Here is a 26,675-nt window from a genome sequence, read left to right as displayed (position 1 = left end):
GGGAATACTATCAGGATTACAATTAGTTTCATTTAAAACCAAAGAAATGAATCTTTTGGCGTAACATGATATAGAAAGCTGCTTGATTATAGTTCTGGTTCGCTCTCGCCAGTCGTGACTCACGTGAGCAACCTCCTGGTGCAGTTAATTTGTAAGAAATGAACACACGTTGTTCTCTGAAATGCTTTTGTTAGGGTGACCGTACGTCCTCTTTTTCCCGGACACGTCCTGTTTTTCGGACCTTAAAAAAGCGTCCGGCTTGGGATTTCTAAATTTGAGAAAATGACCTCGGCTTTAGTTTCATTCTGATGTGCTTATGGTCTAATACTGCATCATGTGTGCGCATGTTTGCATTGCTTTAACCCCTCTCTGTAATTCCCGCCTTCTCAAACACCGATTGGTCGACTATAAAAGGCTCGCAGCAACTATTGGCCAAATTCCTGAATCTGAACCATTAACCTACTGTCAGCGAACGCGTGAAGGTGAAGCGCTGTTGTGTAAACATTAAACACGCATTAAACGGTTGCTTGACAATAGCAGCAGATGCCAGCTGTCCTGAGTCGAGACAATGCCAATGGCCATATAACGTAATTTTTAATCTGATGTTGTCACATCGCTTCGTATTACACGGCCATTCAAATGTGTAAATAATGGCAGGAGGTTCCCTCGTAGCATCTGATGTTTTAATTTATTCCATGGACAAGTAGGAAAAAAATGTAAAACATTGGCAGAGTGAAAATAATTGTATTTATATACTTATGCGATGCTAATTCAGTGTATTAAATTCTGCATTCATAGTAACACTTTTTCAACACTATTAAGCCCCCCCCCCCCCCCCCCCCCCAACTTTTGTGATGCAACGTTACCAGCATCAGGGTCCGTGATCTTTTAGTTATTAATTTATTTATTTTATTAAAGCAAATCCAAACATTGAACATGTTTTTAAGCTCTAAAATAAGCTCTAAATAAAAGTATTTTCAGATCGTATCGCTTTTCTCAGGACTTTATTTACATATCTGACCTTGAAGTCATCCAAGAATACTCAGATTACATTACTTTCATATTGTTTTACTTGGATTATGTTACTGATGACATTTTTTTATGAAGTCATTTGTAACTGTAACTGAATATATTTTTAAAGTAACCTTCCCAACCCTGGGTGTTTTGAAGCGTTAGCAGTCGAGGACTCTTCACACTAGTGCGCACACTGCGCTCAGGGAAAGCCTAATTCATTCGCCATACACTCTTAGACAAGAAATTAGTTTTCAGGGGGCGTTCATTTTCTGAACAAGTGTTCTTCCAATAAATGGGTTCTACTCTTTTTTGGAACCTGTTTCTGATAGGGAAACGCTACTGTTATAGGGGTCTAGATAGAACTTTTCAAGGGTTCTGAATTTTATAAAAACGTTACATAAATAATACTGTAATAGGCTTTCTATGATTGTAAAAAAAAAAAATGACAACATAAAAATAAATGAGTGAAAGATTTTTAAAAAAAAAAAAAAAAAAAAGAAAAAAGAATTAAGGAAAGATGTGCAGTTCCAAAGATTTTTTTTATTTATTTATTTTTTTTTTTTGGTAGACAAATGGTTCTTCACAGGTTCTTTAAGGGTTCGTTGGATAATAAATGGTTAGTACCTACCAAATAGGGTTAGAATGAAAGTTCTACCCTTTTTTGGAAAAGTTTTCCCCATCAGAAACAATCTGTTCAATCCTTTTTTGAAACCCTTTCTTATGGTAAACATTCGACTGTAGGATTATACCTAGAACCTTTTAAGGGTTCTACATTCTGTACTGAGTGTACTGTTCAGTACTGTCCCCATGATCCATTGAATTATTTAGAATTCAGTCCTGATAAAAACATAGATAGATAAAAGTCCATAGATAAATACATACATACATACATACATACATACATACATACATACATACATACATACATACATAAAAAAGAAGAAAACAAACAAAAAAAGGTTGAATTAATGGATTGATGACAAACCAAGGTTCAGAGTGTGAGTACAAACAAAGTTGTTGATTGGTCAGCAACTGGCAGTTAGAAATGAAATTTCCTCAATAATTTCAATGAGAACATTTTACACTTTAATCTAAAATTGTTCAAAAACACTAAAGTTTATAAAAAGCCAAAAATTCCCCATTCGTTCTCCACCAATTGAACTGAGTGTGTTAAACACTCTGACTGAATGATTGAGTGGGTTAATAAAAATGAAGAAAAAAACAAAGGTCGTACTGTCTGTATGCTCATCTACCCTCCACTGTTGTCTCAGTCCCAAACACCGGTGGTAGTTGGGCTCTGGAACTTCCTACCATTTAACTCTCTCCAATTTCTGGCACTAACTCGGCTACACCCACAACTCTGTCCTCTGCCAATGCTTTCTCTCACACTTCTTAGATTATTGCACCCTATCAACCACTCCAGAGCTTGAGTCCTTTTCCCGTCTTCCTCTGGAATTAGTCACCAACACTTTCATCACTTCACTTTCCACATCCATGGACCTCCTCTGCCCTCTATCTTCTAAATGTAGGACATCTTCTCACCCTGTTCCTTGGCTGCCTGAGGTGTTGCACAGCACCTGGAGAGAATTAAGAGCAGCTGAGAGAAAGTGGAGGAAATCCAAACTTGATACTGACCTCCTCTCAAACTGCTCTTTCCTGTTGAAACCCTGCCTTAACTTCAACACTATGGATTCAGGATTCCCCTCTTCGTTCTCTGACACATTCCCCTGCTCTTTCTCTTCTTTCCTCTACAATATCATGAAGAGATTCCGCAGATTATCATGTCCTGAATGCCAGCCACCTGCCCGCTGGATCTCATGCTCCAGACCATCTAATAAGCTAGGGTTATACTCATCCTGAAGAAACCCACGCTAGATACCTCAGACATCAGCACCTACTGACTTGTATCACTTGTGTTTGCTTTCTAAAAAAAAGAACCTTGAACCCACTGTCTACAATCAACTGTTCCTCTTTCTTACCCAGAACAACCTCCAGGATACTCCACAGAAACTGTTCATGTGGTCATCGCTGAAACGCTTCATGCTGCTAGATCAGCCAAACGGACATCAGTCCTCATTCTCCTTGACCTTTTGACATTCGACACAGTCAAACAGAAGACCCTCAAGTCCATCCTCATGAGTCTTTGAATTCATGACACATTACGGCAGTGGTTTGCTTCCTACCTGGAGGGATGGTAATGGAGACTCTCCACTGGTGTCCCACAAGGTTCAGTACTGGGTCCTCTTCTGTTCTCCCTCTATACTCTATGTCTTGGTGAATTGAGGTCATATCCTCACATGGGTTTTCATACCACTGATATGCGGATGACACTCAACTCATCGTCTCCTTTCCTCCCGCAGACACTCATGTTTTCGCTCGGATCTCGGCATGTCTGGCAGACATGTCATCATGGATCAGCTGAAACTGTACATAGATGTACATACCTGGAGATGCATACCCATTTCAAGATCTTGCAATCTCCCTGAACAAGTCTCAGATCTCACTATCTATCATTGCACACAGCATGGACAACCAAATGTCCTTCTCCCATCATATCACTCTCACAACTCACTCGTGCTGGTTTCTCCTTTACAATATTGGGAAGATTTGTCCATTTCTATCCACAGAAGCCACTCAGGTGCTTGTTCAGTCCCTTGTGATTTCGAGACCGGACTACTGCACCTTGCTCCTGGCAGGTCTGCCTCTGCGCACCATCCGACCCCTGCATCTAATCCAGAATGCAGCTATACGACTTGTATTCAACCTCCCAAAGTTCTCCCATGCATCCCCATGCCTCCACTGCCTTTCTGTTGTATTACTTTAAAAACACTGAAGTTTGCCTAAAAGCCAAAAATGGACCAGCGCCCACCTACATTGAAGCACTTATCACACCCCGCACTGCATCACACTCCCTCTGATCCTTTAGCACTGCTCGGTTGGACCCACCAGCTCTCAGGGTACAAGGAAGACATGCATCAAGGCTCTGTTCTGGCCCCTATGTCGTGGTATGAACCTCCCCTAAATGTCTTCAAATGATGACCTATTTCTTCACCATTAGCTCAGTAGTTTATTATAAAGAGAGACTATGTGTTTAACTATGCGGTGGTACACTTAGTCCCTGACCTAGTGAACCAGTATGAGGACTAGTGAACCAGTATATGTTTATTGAGACTTCAAAGCACTAATGTAAGTTACTTCTGTAAGGACGTCTGCCAAATGCCATAAATATAAATGTTAAACACTCTGGGGAAGAGAAAGGAGAAGTGTGAGAAATAAAGTGAGTGAGTGAATTAGCAGTTTCTGTTCTGGATATCGCCTGACACTCCCAGCACGCTGACTCTGCCCCTGGCTACGTCTCAATCCACAGGCTGTGTTTTTATCCTTCGATGAGACTTCATGTCCATACAGCCCCTCCATGTCCTGTGTAACAAAGTCAGAAAGTCAAAGCACCTTCAGCATGTACAGGGCTGAACTCGAGCTGATGTGTGTCCTACATCTGTCCTTCACAGAAACAGGAAGGGAGAAAGAAGGGGTTGAAATCCCATTCTAAATCAATGAGCTGCATTTGAGAGAGAAAGAGAGAGAGAGAGAGAGAGAGAGAGAGAGAGATACAGGGAGGAGTACTTTGGAAGACTAATAAAAATATCACAGTGAGATCGGACAGTAAGGCTGCTTTGACTGACAAAAAGAAACACACACACACCCACACACACACATACACACATACATACAAAGCCCTGATATCAGCAGCAATAAATCAGCCAGATTCACTAATGCAGTAATAGTCAACCTCTATGTGTGTGTATGTGTGTGTGTGTGTGTGTGTGTGTATGTGTGTGTGTGTGTGTGTGTGCGCGCATGCATGCACCCATCATAATGGACTACTTGCCTCATGAATAATTAGCAGTGCACCATGGCCAGACTTTTACTGTGTTTGTGTCTGTAACATTAGGGTGTGTAGCTGAGGAACTCCTAATGCTTCCACCAAAGGAATAATAGTGTGTGTGTGTGTGTGTGTGTGTGTGTGTGTGTGTGTGTGTGTGTGTGTGTGTGTGTGTGTGTGTGTGAATAGTTCCATATATTTAAAGTTCACACATATGTTCTGAAGTAAAATGAAGCATTCCTTAGCAAATGTGCTATGTGAATAAAACCACAATCACACAATAAAAGCATTTATACCTCAGCACTGTCGAGAATCTTGAATCTGATTGGCCACAAGTTTAACTTTCATTCATCACACTCATTCACAGGGCTTTTTTATGGTAACACTCCACATTAAAAAATGTCTTGCTATCTAACAAATAAAAGCATAAAATCATTGATGTGGTGAAGTTTTTTTGGTTGTTTGGAGATGTTTATTTACCGTCATTTACCGTCAGTGCCTTGGAACTGTCACTAAGTTCTCCACCTCTTCAGGACAGCGTTGGGATTTCTCACTAACATGAAAGCTGCATATTTGTTTGTTTTTTTGTCTTATTAAATTCAAGAGAAAAGAAAGAGACATCAGGCTACATCACACCACCCCGTCGTTGATTATTATATGTATCCGTGATCCATGACCCTGTCACCGGTTCACGGGTTGTCCTTCCTTGGACCACTTTTGGCAGGTACTAACCACTGCATAACGGGAACACCCCACAAGACCTGCCGTTTTTTTGGAGACGCTCTGACCCAGTTGGCTAACCATAACGTTTTGGCCCTTGTAAAAGTCTCTCAGATCCTTACACTTGCCCATTTTTCCTGCTTCCAACACATCAACTTTGAGAAGTACTGGCACCCTATCTGGCCGGATCTCGAAAGTATTGGCACCCCGCACGGCCAGCTCTCAAAAAAGAACTGGCGCCCTTGACGGTCGGCTCTAAAAAGTATTGGCGCACTACACGGCCAGCTCTAACAGTGCTGGCTCCCTATCTGTCCGGCTCTCGAAAGTATTGGCGCCCTACGCGGGCGGCTCTCGAAAGTATTGGTGCCCCGTCCCGGTTTCGCCACGGCACGCACCACTCACATTTTCTTCAGGAAATGTACCGGTCTAGTTAATTTTATTATTTTGATTGATTTGTTATTTTAATTATTTTATTGACTGTTGGAGGATTTTTAGAGGCAATGTTAATGTTTGTCATTTTAGATAAATAATAATAAAAAAAAAAAAAACTATAATGAATTTTTGTATTCAGTAATAACTTTGATTGGCCAGATAGCGTATTAATAACTTTTATTTTATTTTTTTGTCTATTTAATACCTTTTTTTTTTTAAATATTTAGGCTAAAAGTCTCAAATATCACACATCATATTAATATTGTAAACTGTGACCAAACCCATAAGCGATTCTGAATAAAAGCGCGCATTACTTCATAGACAGCACTCACAGATTGCGCGCTTTGATATGTTTATCCCAGGCAGCAGAGGCACGCTCCCGTGCATGCGCGCGCCGTGGATGCGGATGCGCGCAAAAGGAGCGCGCACTGCGCCTCCGTGAAATCCTTCCTTCCTGCGCGCGCGCGTGTGTGTATGAGACTGCGTGTGCAAGTGTGTGAGAGTGTGTGTCTATGTGTGTGTGCGAGCGCGCTCGGCATCGCCCATCTGCAGCATGGACACAGCACTGTAAAATGGCACGATTAGGAACCAAACGACGGAAAGTCGGAGTTTATTGAGCCTTAACACGCGATGCGCGTCGTTAAAATGAGCGGAGGGGATGCAAGTAAGAGCAAGAGACCTTATTCACACCGGATACATTGACACGGAGATTTTTTTCCCCCCCAGTGCATGTGTTTTTCTGTATTGCCTGCTTGAATAATAATAATAATAATAATAATAATAATAATAAGCATACTAATAATAATAATAATAATAATAATAAATGGTGCCTGCTCCAGCCTAGTGCATGGTGTGGTGTGGTTCTGTTGGAGATGATGCAGCATGATGCACTGCAGCTTCGCCTCTCACTTTCGGCTTTCAGGAGTGCACGAGCCCGGTATCTGAATGCATACCATTCTAAGAAGAAAAAAACAACAACAGCTGAATTTGTACCAGTTTAGTAGGAAATACTGCTGGAGTGCCATTTCTTTAACACCCAAAATGCAACCTGAGGCAAATAGGGAATGGAAACGTATGTATTCAGACAATTCCATTTTGTTAGCATACCTGCTGTTATTATTATTTTATTTTATTTTATTTATTTATTTATTTATTGTGGGGGGGGGCTTAGGAATTGGGATAAAATAGTCAAGTGTTTGCATGCAGGTTTTATATCTGTAAAATGTGGGTCCCGTGTGATACCTGCTGATTCCACCGTCACTCTGTTCTTTGCAGGTGTCTAATGCAGTCAGGACAGTTCAAGCTCTCTCAAACACATACACACATACACACATATACATATTCATATACACACACATTAGGAAAGTAGAGGTGTTGGGGTTGGGGCGGGCGGGGGGATGGCGGGGTGGTGGTGGTGGAGGTGATGGTTGACAGTGCAGACCAGACTGCTCATTTCAGCATCTTTCAATGCAATTATGCAGTCAGAGGCTCCGATGTTTGATCATCTGTAAACGATGGATACATAAAAAGGTCGATGACAGCGTCCCGTTTGCTCGGCGCCCTTCGTCTGGGTGGAGGATCAGGATCACTGCAGCACAGAGAAACGCCAAGCCGCACCGACATACGCAGAGGAACCGCCACTCGGAAGGACCTGCAAATGATCCCGCTGTGTGTTTTGAGGGTCAGAGGTAAGTTCTCGTATCATAGTTCTGCATCGTGCCATAGTCGACATGCTTGAGATGTGTGTTTTTGATACAGTGATATAATCATGGAAACACTTCATGTTTTGACTTTTGGTTATGATGATGTTATCGTCAAATTCAAAAGGTTTACAGGTACACTTTCAGGAAAAAAAAAAAAAAAGAAGAAAGGGTACACCGTTCCTTGTTGCTAGGGGTGGCATACTCAAACGTCCTGTACACCTTTTCTACCTTTAGTATGTATGTATGTATTACCTGGAAAGGTGCAGAGAGTACCGTTAACTCATTATGTACCCTTTTAAAGGTGCACTACAGTGTCTCCACTGTACATTTCCAGGTGAAAGATACTTATTAAAGCATACAAAACATAACCATACCAACTCAAAGTGTAGAGTTTAGTACCGTTTTTATTGATTTGTTTGCAGAGAGTGTATTATCAGTGTTTAATTATTAGTATCATAGAATCGATGTGCTATTATACGATGTTATATACGATGACGCACTACATCCTTTAGATATTCACTTCTCTTGAGGTTTCCACCCCAGTGACACTTAATTGTTTGCATCCCACTTTAAGACCCATAAGTGTGTTATACATTTTTACATTACAAAATTGATTGCATTTCATCAGCAGATTATTAGTAGACTAGATTGGATTAGATGAACTGAATGAGATAAAACGAAGGGAAAAAAAAAAAAAAAAAAAGATAGCGCTAGGGGGAATTTAACCTCAGATTGAGAATGTTTACAGGTAATGGATTCGTATTATATTGGTAGTTTATCGGTAGTTAAGAAAGTCAGCTTGTTAGATTGTTGACATTTCTTGTGAAATTCTCGTGTTTATAGTCTAAACTCGGGGGTTAAAGGTTCAAATGCTTGTCACTGGTGTGTTACTGTGAAAGGTGCGGGTAGTTTGACGGGTTACACATAATTAAGGTTTGTATTTTGACCTTAATGCCTGTTGTGACACCCTTGAGGATACATATGTTTAAACCTTGTACCTGTATAGTACTTGTTTCTGACAGCGCGCATTCTGTAAATGTCACCTTTTGTTTCGGTGGATTCATCTTTAATAGTACTTTATTAGTAGGCTTATTAGACTTTATTCTACGATCGAAGCTGAATCGAAGAGCAAATCAGGCTGATCACACACACACACACACACACACAAACACACACACACTTCACTGCATCTTCTTCCCTCACCTTGACTCGGAATAGAATGCACCCATATATTCAGTGACACTCAAACCTCTGTTGCAGGCTGGGAGCGGTTCAAATCCAATTCGCCTGTAGGGCACTCAAAGAGCGATTAGGTTTACGGTGCATAATTGAACCCAGAAAGGAGTGATGCAGCTTTACCAAGAAGAATATTGATCTCGTGCGGAGATAAAAGCAAACACGCGAGCGTCCCAGCAGGACTGTCGGTCCGATAGATCAGAGCGCATCCGTCAGAGCCGTGCGCGAGCTTTATAGGTCTAGTAAGTGTACACGTTTAGCGATCCAAGTATATGCCTAAAGTGCTCCTGGGGTCAGTCGAGTCAGTACAACACAGAACACAATTCGATACACATAATACAATTCAAAATACGCACAAGACAGGGTATATAAATACAAAATACGCACTAACTACCAGGGTCGGGAAGGTTTACTTTAAAAATGTATCGCGTTACAGTTACAAATGACTTCCTTAAGAAAATGCCATCGGTAACGTAATCCAAGTAACACAATATGAAAGTAATGTAATGTGTTTATTTTTGGATCGCTTCGAGGTCAGATATGTAAATAAAGTCCAGAGAAAAGCGATACGATCTAGGATACTTTTATTTAGAGCTTAATTTAGAGCTTAAGAACACGTTCGGTATTTTGGATCGGTTGTTAATAAAATAAATAAATAAATAAATAAATAAGTAAGTAAGTAAGTAAAAAAAAGGTCACTGTTCCTGATGTGGGTAACATTACATCACAAAGGCTAGGGGGCGGGGTGGGGGGTGGGGGCGTGTCTTAACAGCGTTCGAAACGGTGTTACTATGAATGCGCACTTTAATACACCGGAAAAGACGCGCCGTTAGCGTCGCATAAATATGCGCTGTGTAAATAACATCGGTTTCACTCCGCCCACGTTTTTACACTAACAAAAGCGTTTCAGAGAACGTGTTCATTTCTATCAAAAATTTATTTGCGGCTGCACCAGGAGGCGGCTCATGTGGGAGCCAGAACTATATTCCAGCAGCTTTCTGTATTGCGTTGTGTCAAAAGATTCATTTCTTTGGTTTTAAATGGAAAAAAAATATATATATATGTAATCCTGGTAGTATTCGCATTTTTACTAGATGGACCTGTAATCTGATTACTATGTTTTTTGACGTAACTGTAACGGATTACAGTTACCAGTTTTTTGTATCCGGATCACATGTACTCCGTGACTCCCCAGGCGTGCTGACTACATAGAACATTATAGAATATTACTATATAAAAACAATCTGCAGGAACTACACCGACACAATATATGAAAAAAGCCATTTTCCAATCAGTTCCAGCCCCCTGCGTGGGCGTCCGTTTTAGTCTGCGTTAATGCACTCTCCAGATAAAGGCAGCTGAAGTATTTGTTCTGTGGTTACAATTAGCTAATGCAGTAAAACTGACTCTTATCAACCAGTGATCTTTCTCAGAAACGCTAACATTTGAGTTCAAGCGTTTTCTAGCAAACTAACCGTCAAATCATTTTTCCCACAAGCATGTGCTAAGTTCACCCGTAATCCTCCTCGGCATATTGATAGTCTGGCATTTTCTTCCTGTAATTATTGCTCACAACAAAACAGTGTTACGTGCTTGGCATTTCATTTTATTATTATTTTTTTAAGGTTAATGATGATTGTAAAACGAACAGGAGAATTCATTTACGCCTTCATTCAAGAAATGAAGTTGAAATATCGCCTGCGTCAGGCAGTGTAAAATCATGTAGGGATAATTATATTCTACATCCTACGGCCCAAGCCGGCACAGATCTGAGAGCCAAACAACAACGTAAACACAGTTTGCTAAAGCATGGCGTAAAGTAACAGCTGCGGGGGATTTTTTAATTGTTTTAACTGCAGCTCGGAGAACACGTTTTCCCATTTTGAACTAAATCGACACCGGGGATTGGAAACGATTACGGGACATGAAAAACCAAACCCCAAACATGAAACGGAAGGTTTTCATTAAACGTAAATGAAAACGAGGATGCTGAATCGTTTCGGAGTGAACCGAATCGTTATTTAAAAAAAAAAAAAGTGCTTAACTGATTAATAACGAGTTGTGGTGTTTCCAAATTGCCGTAGTGTGTGAATGTGTGTGTGATTGTGTCCTGTGATGGGTTGGCACACTGTCCATGGTGTCCCCCGCCTCATGCCCGGAGCTCCCTGGGATAGGCTCCAGGCTCCCTCATGACCCTGTGTAGGATAAGCGGTACAGAAAATTCCTGTCCAGAGTTCGTCACTTCCTGCATACCTGGCTACAGGAAGATCTCACATTAGCCGGCTTTTCGAAGATTGTCCAATGCTTGTAAAAAAATATATATATATATATATTTTCCTACAATTCTCCAAGCAACAAATCACACTGCAAAGTAAAAGCATGCTCTAAAATATTTCGAAATAAATACACATTTCTGCTTAAATGTCGTGTTTGCTTTTACTTCTACTATACGTTTACTATTAAGCAGAATATGCTGTCATGTCATATGTAAAGAACGCGATGGAACCGTTCTTTTATCTCATTTTTTAGCTTTGTTAGCTTAGCAGTGTAGCTCCAGGGTAATGTATATTAAGGGCATTCGAGTAAAATGTATGAAGGTTGTGCTACATCAAATTCTCTGCTTACAAACATCTGGATAAAAGACTAACCTGACTGAATGGCGACAGCACTTACCTGTTAACGCTTAAGCATTAGTGATTAGTTAACGGCTGTATAACGTAATATAATGTAACAAAAATTCTTTTTAAATGACTAAGTTTGAGTTCAGTTTTTGTTATATTTAAGTGTATTTGGCTTAAAGAAATTGATTGATCAACTTAAAAAATTTCGAGGTAATTAGTTTGCTCAAATTTTTTCGAGTTAAATGAACTTGTCCGGTTTTACAGTGTAGCGGACAAGCCAGTAGCAATTCAAGTTGAGGCACTAGAACCTTGAGAAAATAAAATCCCGAGTAGATATACTGAACAGAGGGACGCAACAACGTGGCTGGTTAATGCACTAGATGAACAAATACAGTAAGTACCCGAATGTGAAAGGAGATTCTGAGAAAGGGCATTAGAGAACCTGACACAATGAAATAATACTTCTTCTATAAGAAAAGGGAACCTAGAGAACCTGTAAAGTTGAAATAAAGACTTTGGGGAAAACAAGTCTTCTAAGCATTGTTTTCGTCTGCTTGTTGCAGGTAATCCTGGATCCTCATCTGACGTTTGAGAAGGTCAAAGACGTAGCGCGCACTCTTCCCCTACCTGTCCTTCACCCACTCTTCGCATCATGACCGTCGCTACAAGTGAACACATAGATGAAGCTGCGGCTCATCCGGGTCAACCTCAGGACATGTACGACCCGGAACCAGACCATGAGTGCTGCGAGCGTGTGGTCATTAACATCTCAGGTCTACGATTTGAGACGCAGCTTAAGACGCTCTCTCAGTTCCCTGATACTTTACTCGGGGACCCTAAAAAGAGGATGCGCTACTTCGATCCGCTAAGGAACGAGTACTTTTTTGACCGGAATCGACCCAGCTTCGATGCCATCCTGTACTATTATCAGTCCGGTGGACGGCTACGGCGGCCAGTTAACGTCACTTTGGATATTTTCTCCGAGGAGATTCGCTTCTACGAACTCGGCGAGGAAGCCATCGAGATTTTCAGGGAGGATGAAGGATTTATTAAAGAGGAAGAGAAACTACTGCCCGAGAACGAGTTTCAAAGGCAGGTGTGGTTGTTGTTTGAGTATCCGGAAAGTTCCGGTCCAGCCCGAATTATTGCCATCATTTCCGTCATGGTCATCTTGATTTCAATCGTCAGTTTCTGCCTAGAGACGCTACCTATTTTTCGCAACGAGGAGGAGCTGCGCAAAACCTACAACAGCGACTCCAACTCTACAGTGATCAGTACATCCAACTACTTCACCGACCCCTTTTTCATCCTGGAGACTCTCTGCATCATCTGGTTCTCCTTCGAGTTCCTTGTCCGCTTCTTTGCTTGTCCGAGTAAGGCAGGCTTCTTCGTGAACATCATGAACATCATTGACATTGTCGCTATCATTCCGTATTTCATAACGCTGGGGACTGAGTTGGCTGAAAGTCCAGAAGATGGTCAACAGGGTCAACAGGCGATGAGTTTAGCAATTCTCAGAGTGATCCGATTGGTGCGAGTCTTCAGGATCTTCAAGCTCTCACGCCACTCAAAAGGTCTTCAGATTCTGGGTCAGACTCTCAAGGCGAGCATGCGAGAACTGGGGCTTCTTATCTTCTTCCTCTTCATCGGAGTCATCCTCTTCTCCAGTGCCGTGTACTTTGCAGAAGCAGACGAACCAGATTCACAGTTTATCAGCATTCCGGATGCTTTTTGGTGGGCAGTAGTATCCATGACCACTGTAGGATATGGAGATATGGTTCCGACCACCATTGGGGGTAAAATCGTCGGATCGTTGTGTGCTATCGCTGGTGTCTTGACCATCGCTCTTCCAGTCCCTGTCATCGTGTCCAACTTTAACTACTTCTACCACAGAGAGACAGAGGGAGAGGAGCAGGCACAATACCTCAACGTGACCAGCGTCCCTAAGATCGACTCGACGGAGGATCTGAAAAAGAGCCGAAGCGTTTCCAGCATGAGTAAATCTGACTACATGGAGATCCAGGAGGCCGTGAACAACAGCAATGAGGATTTCCGTGGAGAGAACCTCAAAACCGGCAACTGCACGCATGCTAACACCAACTATGTCAACATCACCAAGATGCTCACCGATGTATAGCTGGATATTTCTTGCAAGTAGAGGACAGATTGAAAAGCTTTTTGGGAAGGGATATGCCATGTTTATCTCTGTTTCCATGGCTTTAGAATGCTGAAGATTAGAGAAGCGGCAATTGACGAGGCAAATGATCAACAGATCTTTTGGAGAATGTGAAAAAAAATTCCACTTGTAGTGGATTTGAGATAAATCTGTGTGTGCTAACCATGTCATCACCATAACCTTAACTATTCACCAACTGCAGCAGGAATACCTATCACTTATTTATAATCGGGAGACCGTTCCCTCATCTCTGCTTGTAGCCAAATTCGTAGCCAAACCACTAGAAATGCTAGCAAAGGTACCGTAAGGGACCATCGCTAAACCGTCAACTCAAAGAGGACTTTCCTCTTCGCTATAAACAAAGAGCTATAATAAAGAAAAAAAAAAGAATGTGGATAACACAGTAGAAGTATACTGCCAGCCACTGCAGCATTCCACATGTAATGTAATGTAACATTCCTCTCAGCGAGCTATGAAGGTGTACAGTCGATCACAAGAATCAAGATCCACTACCTAGAGCTGGTACTATTTCATCAGTTATTAAACACTAACATGTTGATTTCTCAAGTGTCATGCTGAAAGCATATATAACCGTAATGGCTGCGAGAATATATGGTGTTACTCATTAAGAGATGACAAGAAGTAACACTATTTATATCGATTAGCTGAGGAAATGTGGATTAGCGTTTGGTAACACTTGAAGAAATAAAATCACGTAGTGCGATCAGATTTTTCTACTTGACTGTACGTGTGTGGTCATGGAGTAAATGTGTCTCATTGCAATATTTATTCACGCCATTTTCTTGTATTATTTATTCACTAGACTTGTGCACTTCCTGCATTGGATTTCAACAATGTGACATGTAATGGAATTTCTTTTTTTTTTTTCCACTTTTTTTTTTCTTTCTCTCTAGCAGGGATTGTAGCTAGGACGTGTAACATGGAATGCCGTTCTATGGGGTAGTGGATGTTCAGTTTTCGCGGTTTGGGCAGTGACATGGTCCAAGACATCCAAAGGATATTTGACATTGCTGTTATATAGACGCTTATCCACCGAAGAACATGGAGGAGGGTGAGGTTGTGTTGTTCTTTACTGTTTTGCATTGTTGGATGGATATGAGGTTGACACTAACGTCAGGGGCTGTATTCACAAAGAATCTTCAAAGTTAAAAGTCGCTTCTAACTGGCTGATTTAGGGGAAACTCTAGGGGAGACTCAAATTTTTAGTGGTGTTTTCAAACTATAAAGCCATGGACACACTATGGTATAGACTGCTACATGGACTCTGAAAACCAATAGGCCATTCTATGTCATACACACTAGTCAGGGGGACACAGTGGCTTAGCGTGTTTGCCTAGCACCTCCACGGATGGGGGTTCGAATCCCGTCTCCGCCCTGTGTGCGTGGAGTTTGCATGTTCTCCCAAGCCTTCAGGGGGCTTCCTCCAGGTATTCAGGTTTCCTCCCCCAATTTAGAGACATGCATTGTAGGCTGATTGGCATTTCCAAATCGTAAATGTGTGCCCCGAGCTCCCTGGGATAGGCTCCAGGCTCCCCTGCGACCCTGTGTAGGATAAGCAGTACAGAAATTGGATGGATGGACACACTAGCCACTATCTGTATCTATATGTTCAGTGCTACAAATATTAGTATCTGTATTTAAATGTAAAGCCAGAGTGGGCGTTGCCTAAACGGAAAGATTTTTTGGTTTAATTAAATATAAACTCCACTATGTATATATACAGTGCCCTACACTAATATTCGTACCCTTGGTAAATATGAGCAAATAAGGTTGTGAAAAATTGTCTTTATTATTTAACTCCATTCTCATGGATATCAAACAATTGCAAACAAATCACAGGTTTAAATCTGTTAAATATATGTGTATAACAATTATTGCCACCCCTATGAATTTATGTAAGAACGATATATTTGAAGTATATTCCCATTGATATTTTACATTTTTTTAGTATACCTGGGTTACTAGGAATAGGAAATTGTTCAACCGTGACTTCCTGTTTCACAGGGGTATAAATATGAGGTAACACATAGGCCAAATTCCTTTAGTCATTCATCACAATGGGTAAGAGCAAGGAATATAGCTGTGATGTGCGGCAAAAGGTTGTTGAGCTTCACAAAATGGGGCGTGGCTATAAGAAAATAGCACAAGCATTGAAAATGCCCATTTCCACCATCAGGGCAATAATTAAGAAGTTCCAGTCGACTGGAAATGTAATGAATCAACCTGGAATTGGACGTGTGTCTGTATTGGAGAATTGCAGAAGTTAGTTGTGTCTTGGGGTCAGAAAGTCTCCAAAACTACAATCTGAAGTCACCGACATCACCACAAGTTGTTTGGAAGGGTTTCAAGAAAAAAGCCTCTACTCTCATCCAAAAACAATCTTGAGTGTCTTCAGTTTGCCAGACACTACTGGAACTTCAAATGGGATCGGGTTCTACGGTCAGATGAAACCAAAATAGAGCTTTTTGGTAATAAACACCAGAGGTGGATTTGGAGCACACAGAGAGGTAGCCATATGGAAAAGTACCTCATGCCCACGGTTAAATATGGAGGTGGATCTTTAATGTTTTAATGCTGTTTTTCTGCCAGAGGACCTGGACATTTTGTTAGGATACATGGCATCATGGACTCTATCAAATATCAACAGATATTAAATGGAAACCTGACTGCCTCTGCCAGAAAGCTTCAAATGGGCCGTGGTTGGATCTTCTAGCAGGACAGTGATCCAAAACATACATCAAAATCAACACAAAAATGGTTTACTGACCACAAAATCAAGGTCCTGCCATGGCCATCCCAGTCCCCTAACCTGAACCCCATAGAAAACCTGTGGGGTGAACTGAAGAGGAGAATCCACCAGCGTGGACCTCGAAATTTGAAGGATGTTGAGAGATTCTGTACGGAGGAACGCTCTCAGATCCCTCGCCATGTATTCTCCAACCTCATCAGGCGTTATAGGAGAAGAATCAGAGCTGTTATCTTGGCAAAGGGAGGTAGCACAAACTACTAAAAGGGTGCCAATAATTGTTGCACACCTATATTTAACAAAGATCTATTTTTTTAAACCTGTGTTTTGTTTGCAATTGTTTGATATCCATGAGAGCAGAATATTTTTGTGAATTCTTTGAACCAAAGATCAAAAGGTTAAACAATAAAGGCAATGTTTTACAGCCTTCTTTGCTCATATTAACCAAGGGTGCCAAAATTACTGGAGGGCGCTGTATACACACATACTGTATATAAGCGGAAAAATATACATCATATGTAAGCATTTAGATGTTTGTTCTCATGTATGAAATGATTTTTTTTTTTGCACTCGGATTTCGCACCAGCCAATCACTGCAACATGCCAGCATCATTCCTCATTCCTATCTTTAGTTTAGGAATTCCTTCATTTTAAAAATTGATCTCAGCAGTTGTGTTAAAACGTTTCAAGGGGAAACATTTAGTTAAGACATTTTATTGCCAATTAAGAGAACTCCTAATGGCAAGATAAGATTCTTTGTGAATACAACCCAGCTGTGCAGTTTCACACCTCTAAATTGTTCCCTGAGCCACATGCCACTAGAAGCATGCGCAAAATTATCTGCTAGTTATCCGCCGCACTGCTTCTCATATAAATCACGTATCGCTTGTTAGCTAAACGCATGTTGGTATAAATAGTACGAAAGACATTCTGTGAGGCTTCTGTATGGCCAATTTGCAATGTTCCCAGTCCAGTGGTTCCTAGTCAACAGGAATGTACCAACTCTGAAGTAGGAAGTATAATGGTTCTTGTGGTGGAAACACGTCTATTGTCAGAGCCACAATATGACAGCAAAACTTTGACTGTTATTCTAATGATACCTCAGTATTAAGTACTGAGTACAAGATCATGGAAATGTTGTCTTCTTTTGCTAAGTGATGCTTAGCCCATAGCAAATTTGATCATATGACATCACTGCTAGTCTTTCCTTTTATTTCTTAGTGCTTAGCATACATTTTGACCACACCTAATAATAATAATAAGACGACGAAGAAGAAGAAGAGGAATAGTTATCCCAGCTAACATGCTAGCAAGTTTGGCACACATAGCTAGCTGCATAATATTGACTAGCTCTTGCTTTAATATGGTTAGCTAAGCTAGTTAACATTAGATGAGTCAGCTAGCCCAACTGCTACATTTATGTGCATTATGCGATCTTATATTTTATGCTGTAAAGCTAGAAGTTTAAAAAAATTCAAAGAAAGGCTAGCACTGACATCACAGGTTTTTGAGGCTGAACTTAGCATAGGTCTGATATGGGGAGGTCCGGGCGTATAATAGTTTAAACCTTCTTTAATACAGGTCACTGAAGCGATAATCCACTGCCACTGCATGTGACCTGTATTTATTATTATTATTATTATTATTATTATTATTATTATTATTATTTTCCATCTTCAAGTGATTTTCATTCTCTTCACGAAAATGTCAGATGCTGGTGTAACCTGTATGAAATCAAAATACAGACATGCTTACTCAAAACACCTTTTTATATAAGATAGGATATAATAGTGCATGCGTGATTAAAGACATTCCCTGTAGCATGCATGAGGTACGAAAATCTACTTAACTCACAAATATAGTAATAAGTATTCCTATCACTATCGGTATCTATGAATATTTTCTCTGTGAGATTAACAGTATGTGCAATATAGAAATAATCTGTGTCGTGAAATTTCTAATTATGTTGGGGGGGGGGGTTTGTTTGGTTTGTTTTTTTTTTGTTTTGTTTTTTATGTTTCTATGACATCATGTTTGTATGGGAGTGTTAGTGTACACTTTCAGGGTCTCACTGCAGGAAGGTTGTCTGTTTCTCTGTTAGACGCAGCACTATAATGTTTTTCTTAAAAGCCAGCCATGCAGAATATTTTCTCATGTAAAACAAAACAAAACAAAACAAAAAAAACAAACAAACAAACAAAAAAGTTCTCTGAATTTGAGCACAAAGTAGCACAAAGTAGCACAAAGTAGTTATATGCAATATTCGCTAGAAAACTGCCCCAATTCTTATGCCAGCTGTGCAATTCTCAAATTTCTCAATATTTCCTCGTAAACAATTTCATCATTCTCTGCTAACAAAAAATCCACACCTGTGTCTCAAATCGCATACTGTGACGTAATGCTTAAAATGAATCTAGAAAGTCAGTACACAGTACACCGACGTGCATTTGTACACGAGGGATTCATCGATTTAAATACTAATTGAAGAAATGGATCCATTTCTTACATTTATTCATTCAATTTTAATCATAATGTGTACATAAAAATGTACATGATGTAAACAATAGTAGCCAGCTGCGTTAACTGCTCCCTGACGTTCAACAGTGCTCGCTGTGCTACTCCTTACTGTTTTATTTATTCTTACTAAACTGCTTATTATTTTTATTTTATTGTCTGTTCAGACAGTTTGAACACCGTGACGAACTTTCTACCTCTGTTGTTAGCCATGCCAGATTCTTCCCAAGCATGGCTATCGACTTGACGACTCGAACGCTGCGGGTCGGATTCCTACTTGATATTTCCGACTTCTGATTGCGTTCTGAAGCGGTCTCGAGGACTTGGGCTTTAAACGCTCAGTGGAACATATGAATCGGATTAATTATAATAACTACAGCTAAAAAGAAAGTCACAATAATCTCACGGAGCTGCAGTCTATCCATCTTGATGGATGACCGCTATGAGCAGAACCAATAGGAGTGGGGCAGTGGTTGCTTGGCGGTTAAGGCTCTGGGTTACTGATCGGAAGGTCGGGGGTCAAGCCCCAGCACTGCCAAGCTGCCACTGTTGGGCCCTCGAGCAAGGCCTTTAACCCTCTCTGCTCCAGGGGGCGCTGTATCATGGCTGGCCCTGCTAACATGCTGGGGTATGTGAAGAAAAGAACGACACTGTAATGTACATGTGATTAATAAAGACTCATTATCATTAATCCCCGAACATAAACAGGCGCACTCTAACCAAGGAGAGGACATTTTACTCACGTGTGACTTGAACGTTTTGAAATGTTGCCTTGTGAAAGCGAACCGAGCCAAGCAGAAAATGCCGCAATTTAAGTCCCTGTTTCGGGAAAAAAAAGGCCAGCTCTACAGGGCTGAAAACTCCTTCGTGAGGATGCGTCATCTAAAAACAGAAACATCTCCGTCACCTGCATGTCCTGGAAACTCTCCTTGTGACTCCTCTTTGTGTGTTAGCATTGAAAGTATGAAAAACAAACAGGACTCTGAACGAATTTTGTTTGCGCGTAGCAATAGCTTATATTTTAGGCTTAAATAAGCTCACCGCCAGCTTCCGAGGTGCCAACATTTTACAGTTTAGTTGTAGCATTTAAGAGTTTTCAAGGTAGCTAATTTTTAGCTAAAGCAACAATCAGACCAAAGGCAAACCAAATTCACTGGGCGGAAAAGCTACTTCACCGAAGGGGAAAGGACGCGGTACATGAAAGTCGCTCATTTGCTTCGGATATCGGTTGCTTTTACTTTTACTGGATATCGTCTACGTATCAAGATAACCTCTGACGTGTGAATAACATCCTTCTGCCAAACAAAAGAAAACAAGTGTCCAAGGCAACGTTCAATTTAAGCTACAGACGTTGTTAATATAATAACATTACATACGAGCTTTTCAGTCAGGGCTGATCGAGGTGATAAACGCACGTCGAGCACTTACTTATATCGTAACATAGTGATTGAATTTGGGTCGTGGTCCGGATTTCCAACGTTCTCGTTCAACGTGAGTTGTAGCATTGCGCATATTCAATTAAACAATTCGAGTAAATCGCAAATCCTCAGGTGCAGTGACTGACTTTTGGTTTCCGTACATTTTTGTGAAAGTATGTACAGATTTGTACAGAAGTATGCAATTTGAGACACAACTAAGCCTACAGTTCCAAAACACTAATAGTTGCCGCTGTTTGAAATAACGACCGACTGCGAGGACAGGAACGAAAGACTTGTGCTGTGACACAATGACAACCTTCTTGTAAAGCATGTTCATTCAATTACAATTCTGAATGCTGTTATTTTTTTTTTTTGTTAAGGACTGATGAGGTTATCACCTGGTGGAACCTGTGGTTTCCATACTATATATACTAGTACTAGTGTTCTTATATAGTCCTCTCATCTCAATCTTTCCACTTCGACTCTTCCTCCTCTCCTGTTCTTCCGCTGTGCATTTTCCCGAATGTAGCTTCAGGGGTTAGCAGCTTTCGTGCGCAGCTTCACGTGACTGCATGCTGTTGATTTCTCTGTTTCGCTTCCGATTGTAACTCCAACAAGACCAAATGATGCTATCTCTAGAGATCTAGTCTCGAATGTCGTTCTCTCCGAGTCGAATAATAATAACACAAACGCGTACGATTAATGTGACGAGTCATACAGTTGATATTAATTCCAACTGCTTAAAGGAGTCTGTTATGAGTGTGTTGTAACGTATTTCCCATAACCGCCTCGCTTTACTGAATATATGTACCGCATATTCTATCTGATATACAGTTCTAACATTCATGATGATAGTTATAATACCCAGGAGATTTAGAGCGCTAGAGTTCGATACACAGCCAACGTGTTAAAAGGTTAAACGCATCGATCGTCATCCTCGATGCTAGCTTACGCGTAATAAAATGCCTTTTGCTATTTAATAGCATTTCACTCTAGTCGTAGCTACTACTCAAATCCAAGATATACTCCAAGCACAAACAGCTGAGGATCAAAGCTAGATATTTAAATTTAAAAAAAAGCTCCGCCTCTTCTTGTAATGTACAGTACACGGATGAGTGATCAGATCAAGCCTTCATTTCTCAGCCAGTTATAAAATTAACGTCATAGTTTAGGTAAAATCAAAATAAAAATGTACACAAGGTCAATGAACCGAAATGTAATCGATCAAAGTGTTTGAAGTTTGCTTATTTTTTATGTTATTTATTTATTTATTTATTTTTGCACTGGAGCTACGAGGCTCTAGGAAATACTACGCTGCCAGTTTAGTATCATGTAAGCTGCATGGCTTGGGTACATTTCATTTTTGGTTGAACAGTTGCTTTAATTTCATGTACAAAGCTTTTTTTTTTTTTTTTTTTTGTAGGATTTAAAAAAAAAAAAAAAAAAAAAAAAAAACAGAAATGGAGGACTAATCTCCCATCCTAAAACGTGTGCACTTTATAAAAACCACTGGATGAAACACTGAACTATGTATGAAAAAAAAACTTCATCTGAGATGTATCTTATCCTTACGAATAATAATACGATAAGGATTAGTATTGATGATGATGATGATGATGATGGTGTCAATAATGATTATGATAATAATAATAATATAAATCATGATAAGATTAACCGACTGTTCTGTTTATTGTCTGTGGTGTGGATTTTAAAAAGCACAATATGCTTTTTTTTTTTTTCTAAACACTTGAATGGTTGGACCTTCCATCAATCACTCAAGTCACAATCAAGTCCCTGAAGTAACATGTATATACATGTATACACTACATGGCCAAAAGTTTGTGGACACCTGACCAACACACCCACATGTACTTGTTGAACATCCCGTTCCAGATTTAGTCCCCATTTGCTGTTATATTATAATAACTTCCACTCATCTTCTGGGAAGGCTTTCCACTAGATTTGAATGATGCTCATTCAGACACAAGAGCGTCACTTGAGTTCTTCCACTCCAAACTTGGCAAACCATGTCTTCATGGAGCTCACTTTGCGCACAAGGGCATTGTCATGCTGGAACAGGTTGGGGAAGGCCCATATATAGGTGTGACGGTCAGGTGTCCATAAACTTTTGGCTATATAGTGTAGCTCAATTAACACTCATGTTTCACTCAAGTTACTCGGGTAATACTCACGTAGCTCTAGTAACACTTCAGTGACTCTCAAGTAACACTCCGTTAGCACAATTGGCACGCGGGTAAAATTCAAGTCGTTAAAGTAACACTGAAGCAGCTAAGATGATTGTTGGATGAAGGACTGAGCTGACATCATTGCTCACCTGTTGTCCTTCCTTGAACCACGTTTGGTAGGTACTGTACTAACCACCGCATACCGGAAATACCCGACAAGACCTCACATCACAATTTGGCCCTTGTCAAAAATCGCTCAGATACTTACACTTGCCCATTTTTCACGCTTCTAACACATCAACTTTGAGAAATGACTGTTCACTTGCTGCCTAATAAATATATCCCACCTCTTGACAGGTTCCGTTGAAATGAGGTAATCAATGTTATGACGTCACCTGTCAATGGTTTTAATGTTATGGCTGATCGGTGTATGTATACACATGGAGTACAAGCTGTACGCGAAGCTAGATCTAAATTTATTTATTACCCTGACTGCTGGTACGCTAGCTAGTTAGCAAGCCGTTATGAAGCTGCACATATTTTGCGTTCAAGCTGTTTTTATCGCACCCTGGCCACTCCCCCTCTCTTGACTGAATGACCTTGGCGGCCATTTTAAGGGCTGTTTCATTCCATGACCTTTGTTAGCACAAACGGTAAACGGTCTGCACTTTTTTAACCTTAGCGGTGTGTTAGTGTTAAATAGGCATGAGATTATCTTTAGGGCCGTGAGAAATTCGAAACCGAGGATTTCAGGAGCATGGGGTTTGGCACAGTTTTCTTTCCAAAATGTCAGAAGAAACTGTTTCTAAATATAAACATGAACAGCAAAATATGAAATACTGAAACAGGGTGTGGGTTGAGCTTTATTCCTCCGGATCCTCCATCAAATACTGCAGGAAGTAGACGAGGGCGTCGGAAACGAGATCAACCACAATGTGACAAGCCGGAAAATCCTTCTGGAAAGACAGCATGATGTTTCATGCGTTGGAGGCTCTGAGGCAAATGAGTCAGACATATCGGTATGAGGAAAACCCGGTGACATCATTTCCTCGCCAAGATCAGGATGACAGGTTTTGTCTCAGTTGGATGCTGGATGTGGTTTCCATCCACCTGTTTTTATGTGATAGTTATAGGGAGGATAAAGGGGGACGGGAGCAGGCTGTTTGGAATAAATTATTCTTCGGTGCATGTGTTCGAGTCTCGACATGATTCTGATGGATTCATCGATGTCGATGATTACACTGGAACAAATGTGAACATGTCTGATTTAATCAAATGTGAGGATCGCACTTAATGTGGACAGTTAGGCAGGTAGCTCACATCTGGGTTTTTGTTTTTTTTTTCGTCTTAAGCAATTTGAACAGGAATGATTTTCCGCTGGACCAAATAAAAAATAATAAACTACAACGTTTCCCAACCGAATGCAAGCCATACATTTGTATGTAGTTTGAAGTCTGATTAAAATCCAGCTCTTAGCAATGCTGCATCTGATACACTATAGGTTTATTAACTAATACAATCAGCTCTCGGTAGTGCACTCTGGACCTTTTCGACCTGGATGCATGGGTGTATAGTTTTGAAAATCACGAGTGTGCATTATCGTCACGAGAGCACCTGACTTTTCCTGCATGCAAGACGAAATAGATACGAGTCACCTCCACACGCTAATATGCAACATTAGCACTTCCTTTCTGCACCTTCGTAAGCAATGAACATGTCAGCAGCATTACTGCTGTAGTTTGCAGCAATTGTTGCGTTTGTATGAACTGCAAGATCATCACTGATGTCAAACAGGACAAAGCGAATAAGGAAAGGGCTGCGGAAGCTTCTGGAATAAAAATCTATGGTGAAAAACGAATAAAAAAGGCTAAAGCAAAAGGCTAGAGAGAGAGAAAAAAACTAAAGCAAAAACTAAAAGAAAGTCTGGAGAAAAAAATGCAAGGGGAAAGAAAGTCTAAGGACACGGGAGCTGAAACAAAATGACCAGAGGAAGAAAAACTAAGGCAACGATGGGAAAAGGCTAATGAGAAAAGCTAAATTAACAAAACTAAGGGAGAAAAATCAAAAGCTAAAAGCTAGGGGGAAAGCTGAAGCAAAAAGGCTAAGAGAAATGCTGAAACAAGAAGGCTAGGGCAAACGCTAAAGCAAAAAAAAAAGAGAGAAAAGGCTAGGAAATAAATCTATAGCAAAAAGAAAAGAAAAAAGCAAAGAAAAGCAGGAGTGAGGCAAACGGCTAGAGAAACAAGGCAAGGGGAAGAAAGCTTAAAGACTATAGAAAGGCTAAAGCAAAAAATAAAAAGCTAGAAAAAAGAGAAACGTTTGAGGAAAAAGTTAAAGCAACAAAGCTAAGTTAAAAGCCCAAGGGAAAAAAACGACAGAGAGAGAGAGAGAGCGAGAGAGAGAAAACCTAAAGCAAACAGGCTAGGGCAAAACCTGAAGCAAAAAAAAGCTAAAGAGAAAAGCTAAAACAAGTAGTCTAGGGGAAAATCTAAAGCAAAATGATAAGGGGGAAAAAAGCAAGTGGGTTTCAGAGAAAATCTGAAACGTGAAGGCTAGGGGAAAAGCTATTTAAAGCAAAAGAAAATGCTAAGGAGAAAAGCTGAAGTGAGAAGGCTAGGGCAAAAGCTAAAGTGAAAAGGCTAGCGCAAAAGCTAAAGTGAAAAGGCTAGGGCAAAAGCTAAAGTGAAAAGGCTAGCACAAAAGCTAAAGTGAAAAGGTTAGGGCAAAAGCTAAAGTGAGAAGGCTAGGGCAAAAGCTAAAGTGAGAAGGCTAGCACAAAAGCTAAAGTGAAAAGGCTAGCACAAAAGCTAAAGTGAAAAGGCTAGCGCAAAAGCTAAAGTGAGAAGGTTAGGGCAAAAGCTAAAGTGAGAAGGCTAGGGCAAAAGCTAAAGTGAGAAGGTTAGGGCAAAAGCTAAAGTGAGAAGGTTAGGGCAAAAGCTAAAGTGAAAGGGAGAAGGCTAGGGAAAGAGAGCAAAACCTAAAACAAAACAACTGGTGGGAATAAAAACGAAAGCAAAAACCAGCGAAAGAAAAAGCTAAATGAAAAAGCTAAAGCAAATGGGTTAAGAAAAATCTACAGCAAAATGTACAGGGAAAATGTTCTGGAGGGAAAACTTGAAGCAAACGGGCTAATGCGTTTTGTTTTGTTTTTTGTTTTTATTTGAACCACTCGGATTTGTTGCAACAGTATGGGGTGTATTGATATTGCCCATTCGTGGTGTGTGTGTGTGTGTGTGTGTGTGTGTGTGTGAGAGACCCACATCACTATCACTGCACTGTGTTCCCTTCTGAATTCTCATAAACCTGTTGAAACCCCCCCAAAAAAAACCAGTCGAAACCATCAAGGAATTATAATGGATTCCTCTACAAATACCATTACAAACCAGCTAACCAGTCGAATCCATAACCAAATCAGCTAACCATTAAAACCATTACCATTACTGGTCCTTAATGGTATCCACTAGACATAACATGCCAACAAACGAAGGCAACGAATTACCAGTAGAAACCCACAGGGACCATTAGTTTCCATTAAAACCAATACAATTCCCATTATAACCATTAAAAACATCACAAATTCTATGAGGGTTTCTGTTGTTTTGTGTGTTTTTTTTCAGCAGGAAAACTTGTTGCAGCCCCAACGATACTGCGGTATACAAGCTTGTGGGGGGGGTGTGGCTGTAACACCACTCTCAGGTTTGTACTTAAAAAAACACTGCAGTGCCACCTGAAGGTGAAGGAAATTGGGTCACTGCAGCTGAGCTCAGCTCCGCTCCCAGACTTTTCACAAGGACATATAAGAGATCCATAATGTTTCACTGTGTACATCAGTGTCAAATTTATCATACATTTGAAAAAACCCTCCAGTTGTTATTTGCATCGTGTAGCTTCACGTACAACATGTTTGGATTATACAGTATGGTCTTGATGTTTTTATTTCACCACGTATCAAACACTAATACATCATTTTCCTCAGCTTGTTTCTTGCTATTCAAGAATTTAACA

General features: G+C 40.5%; 1 protein-coding gene across 1 annotated transcript; it reads left to right on the top strand.

Moving 5' to 3' along the window:
* The first annotated feature begins 7,488 nt into the window (after positions 1–7,488).
* kcna2b (potassium voltage-gated channel, shaker-related subfamily, member 2b) lies at positions 7,489–17,529 on the top strand. The gene is made up of 2 exons (XM_017486457.3): positions 7,489–7,737; positions 12,173–17,529. Exon 2 carries the CDS (start codon positions 12,262–12,264, stop codon positions 13,744–13,746), a length of 1,485 nt encoding a protein of 494 aa, XP_017341946.1. The 5' UTR covers positions 7,489–7,737; positions 12,173–12,261; the 3' UTR covers positions 13,747–17,529.
* Positions 17,530–26,675: the final 9,146 nt, after the last annotated feature.

The sequence above is a fragment of the Ictalurus punctatus genome, chromosome 15 (assembly GCF_001660625.3).
Source record: "Ictalurus punctatus breed USDA103 chromosome 15, Coco_2.0, whole genome shotgun sequence".
NCBI lineage: Eukaryota > Metazoa > Chordata > Actinopteri > Siluriformes > Ictaluridae > Ictalurus > Ictalurus punctatus.
This window is presented reverse-complemented; position numbering and strand designations above follow the sequence as displayed.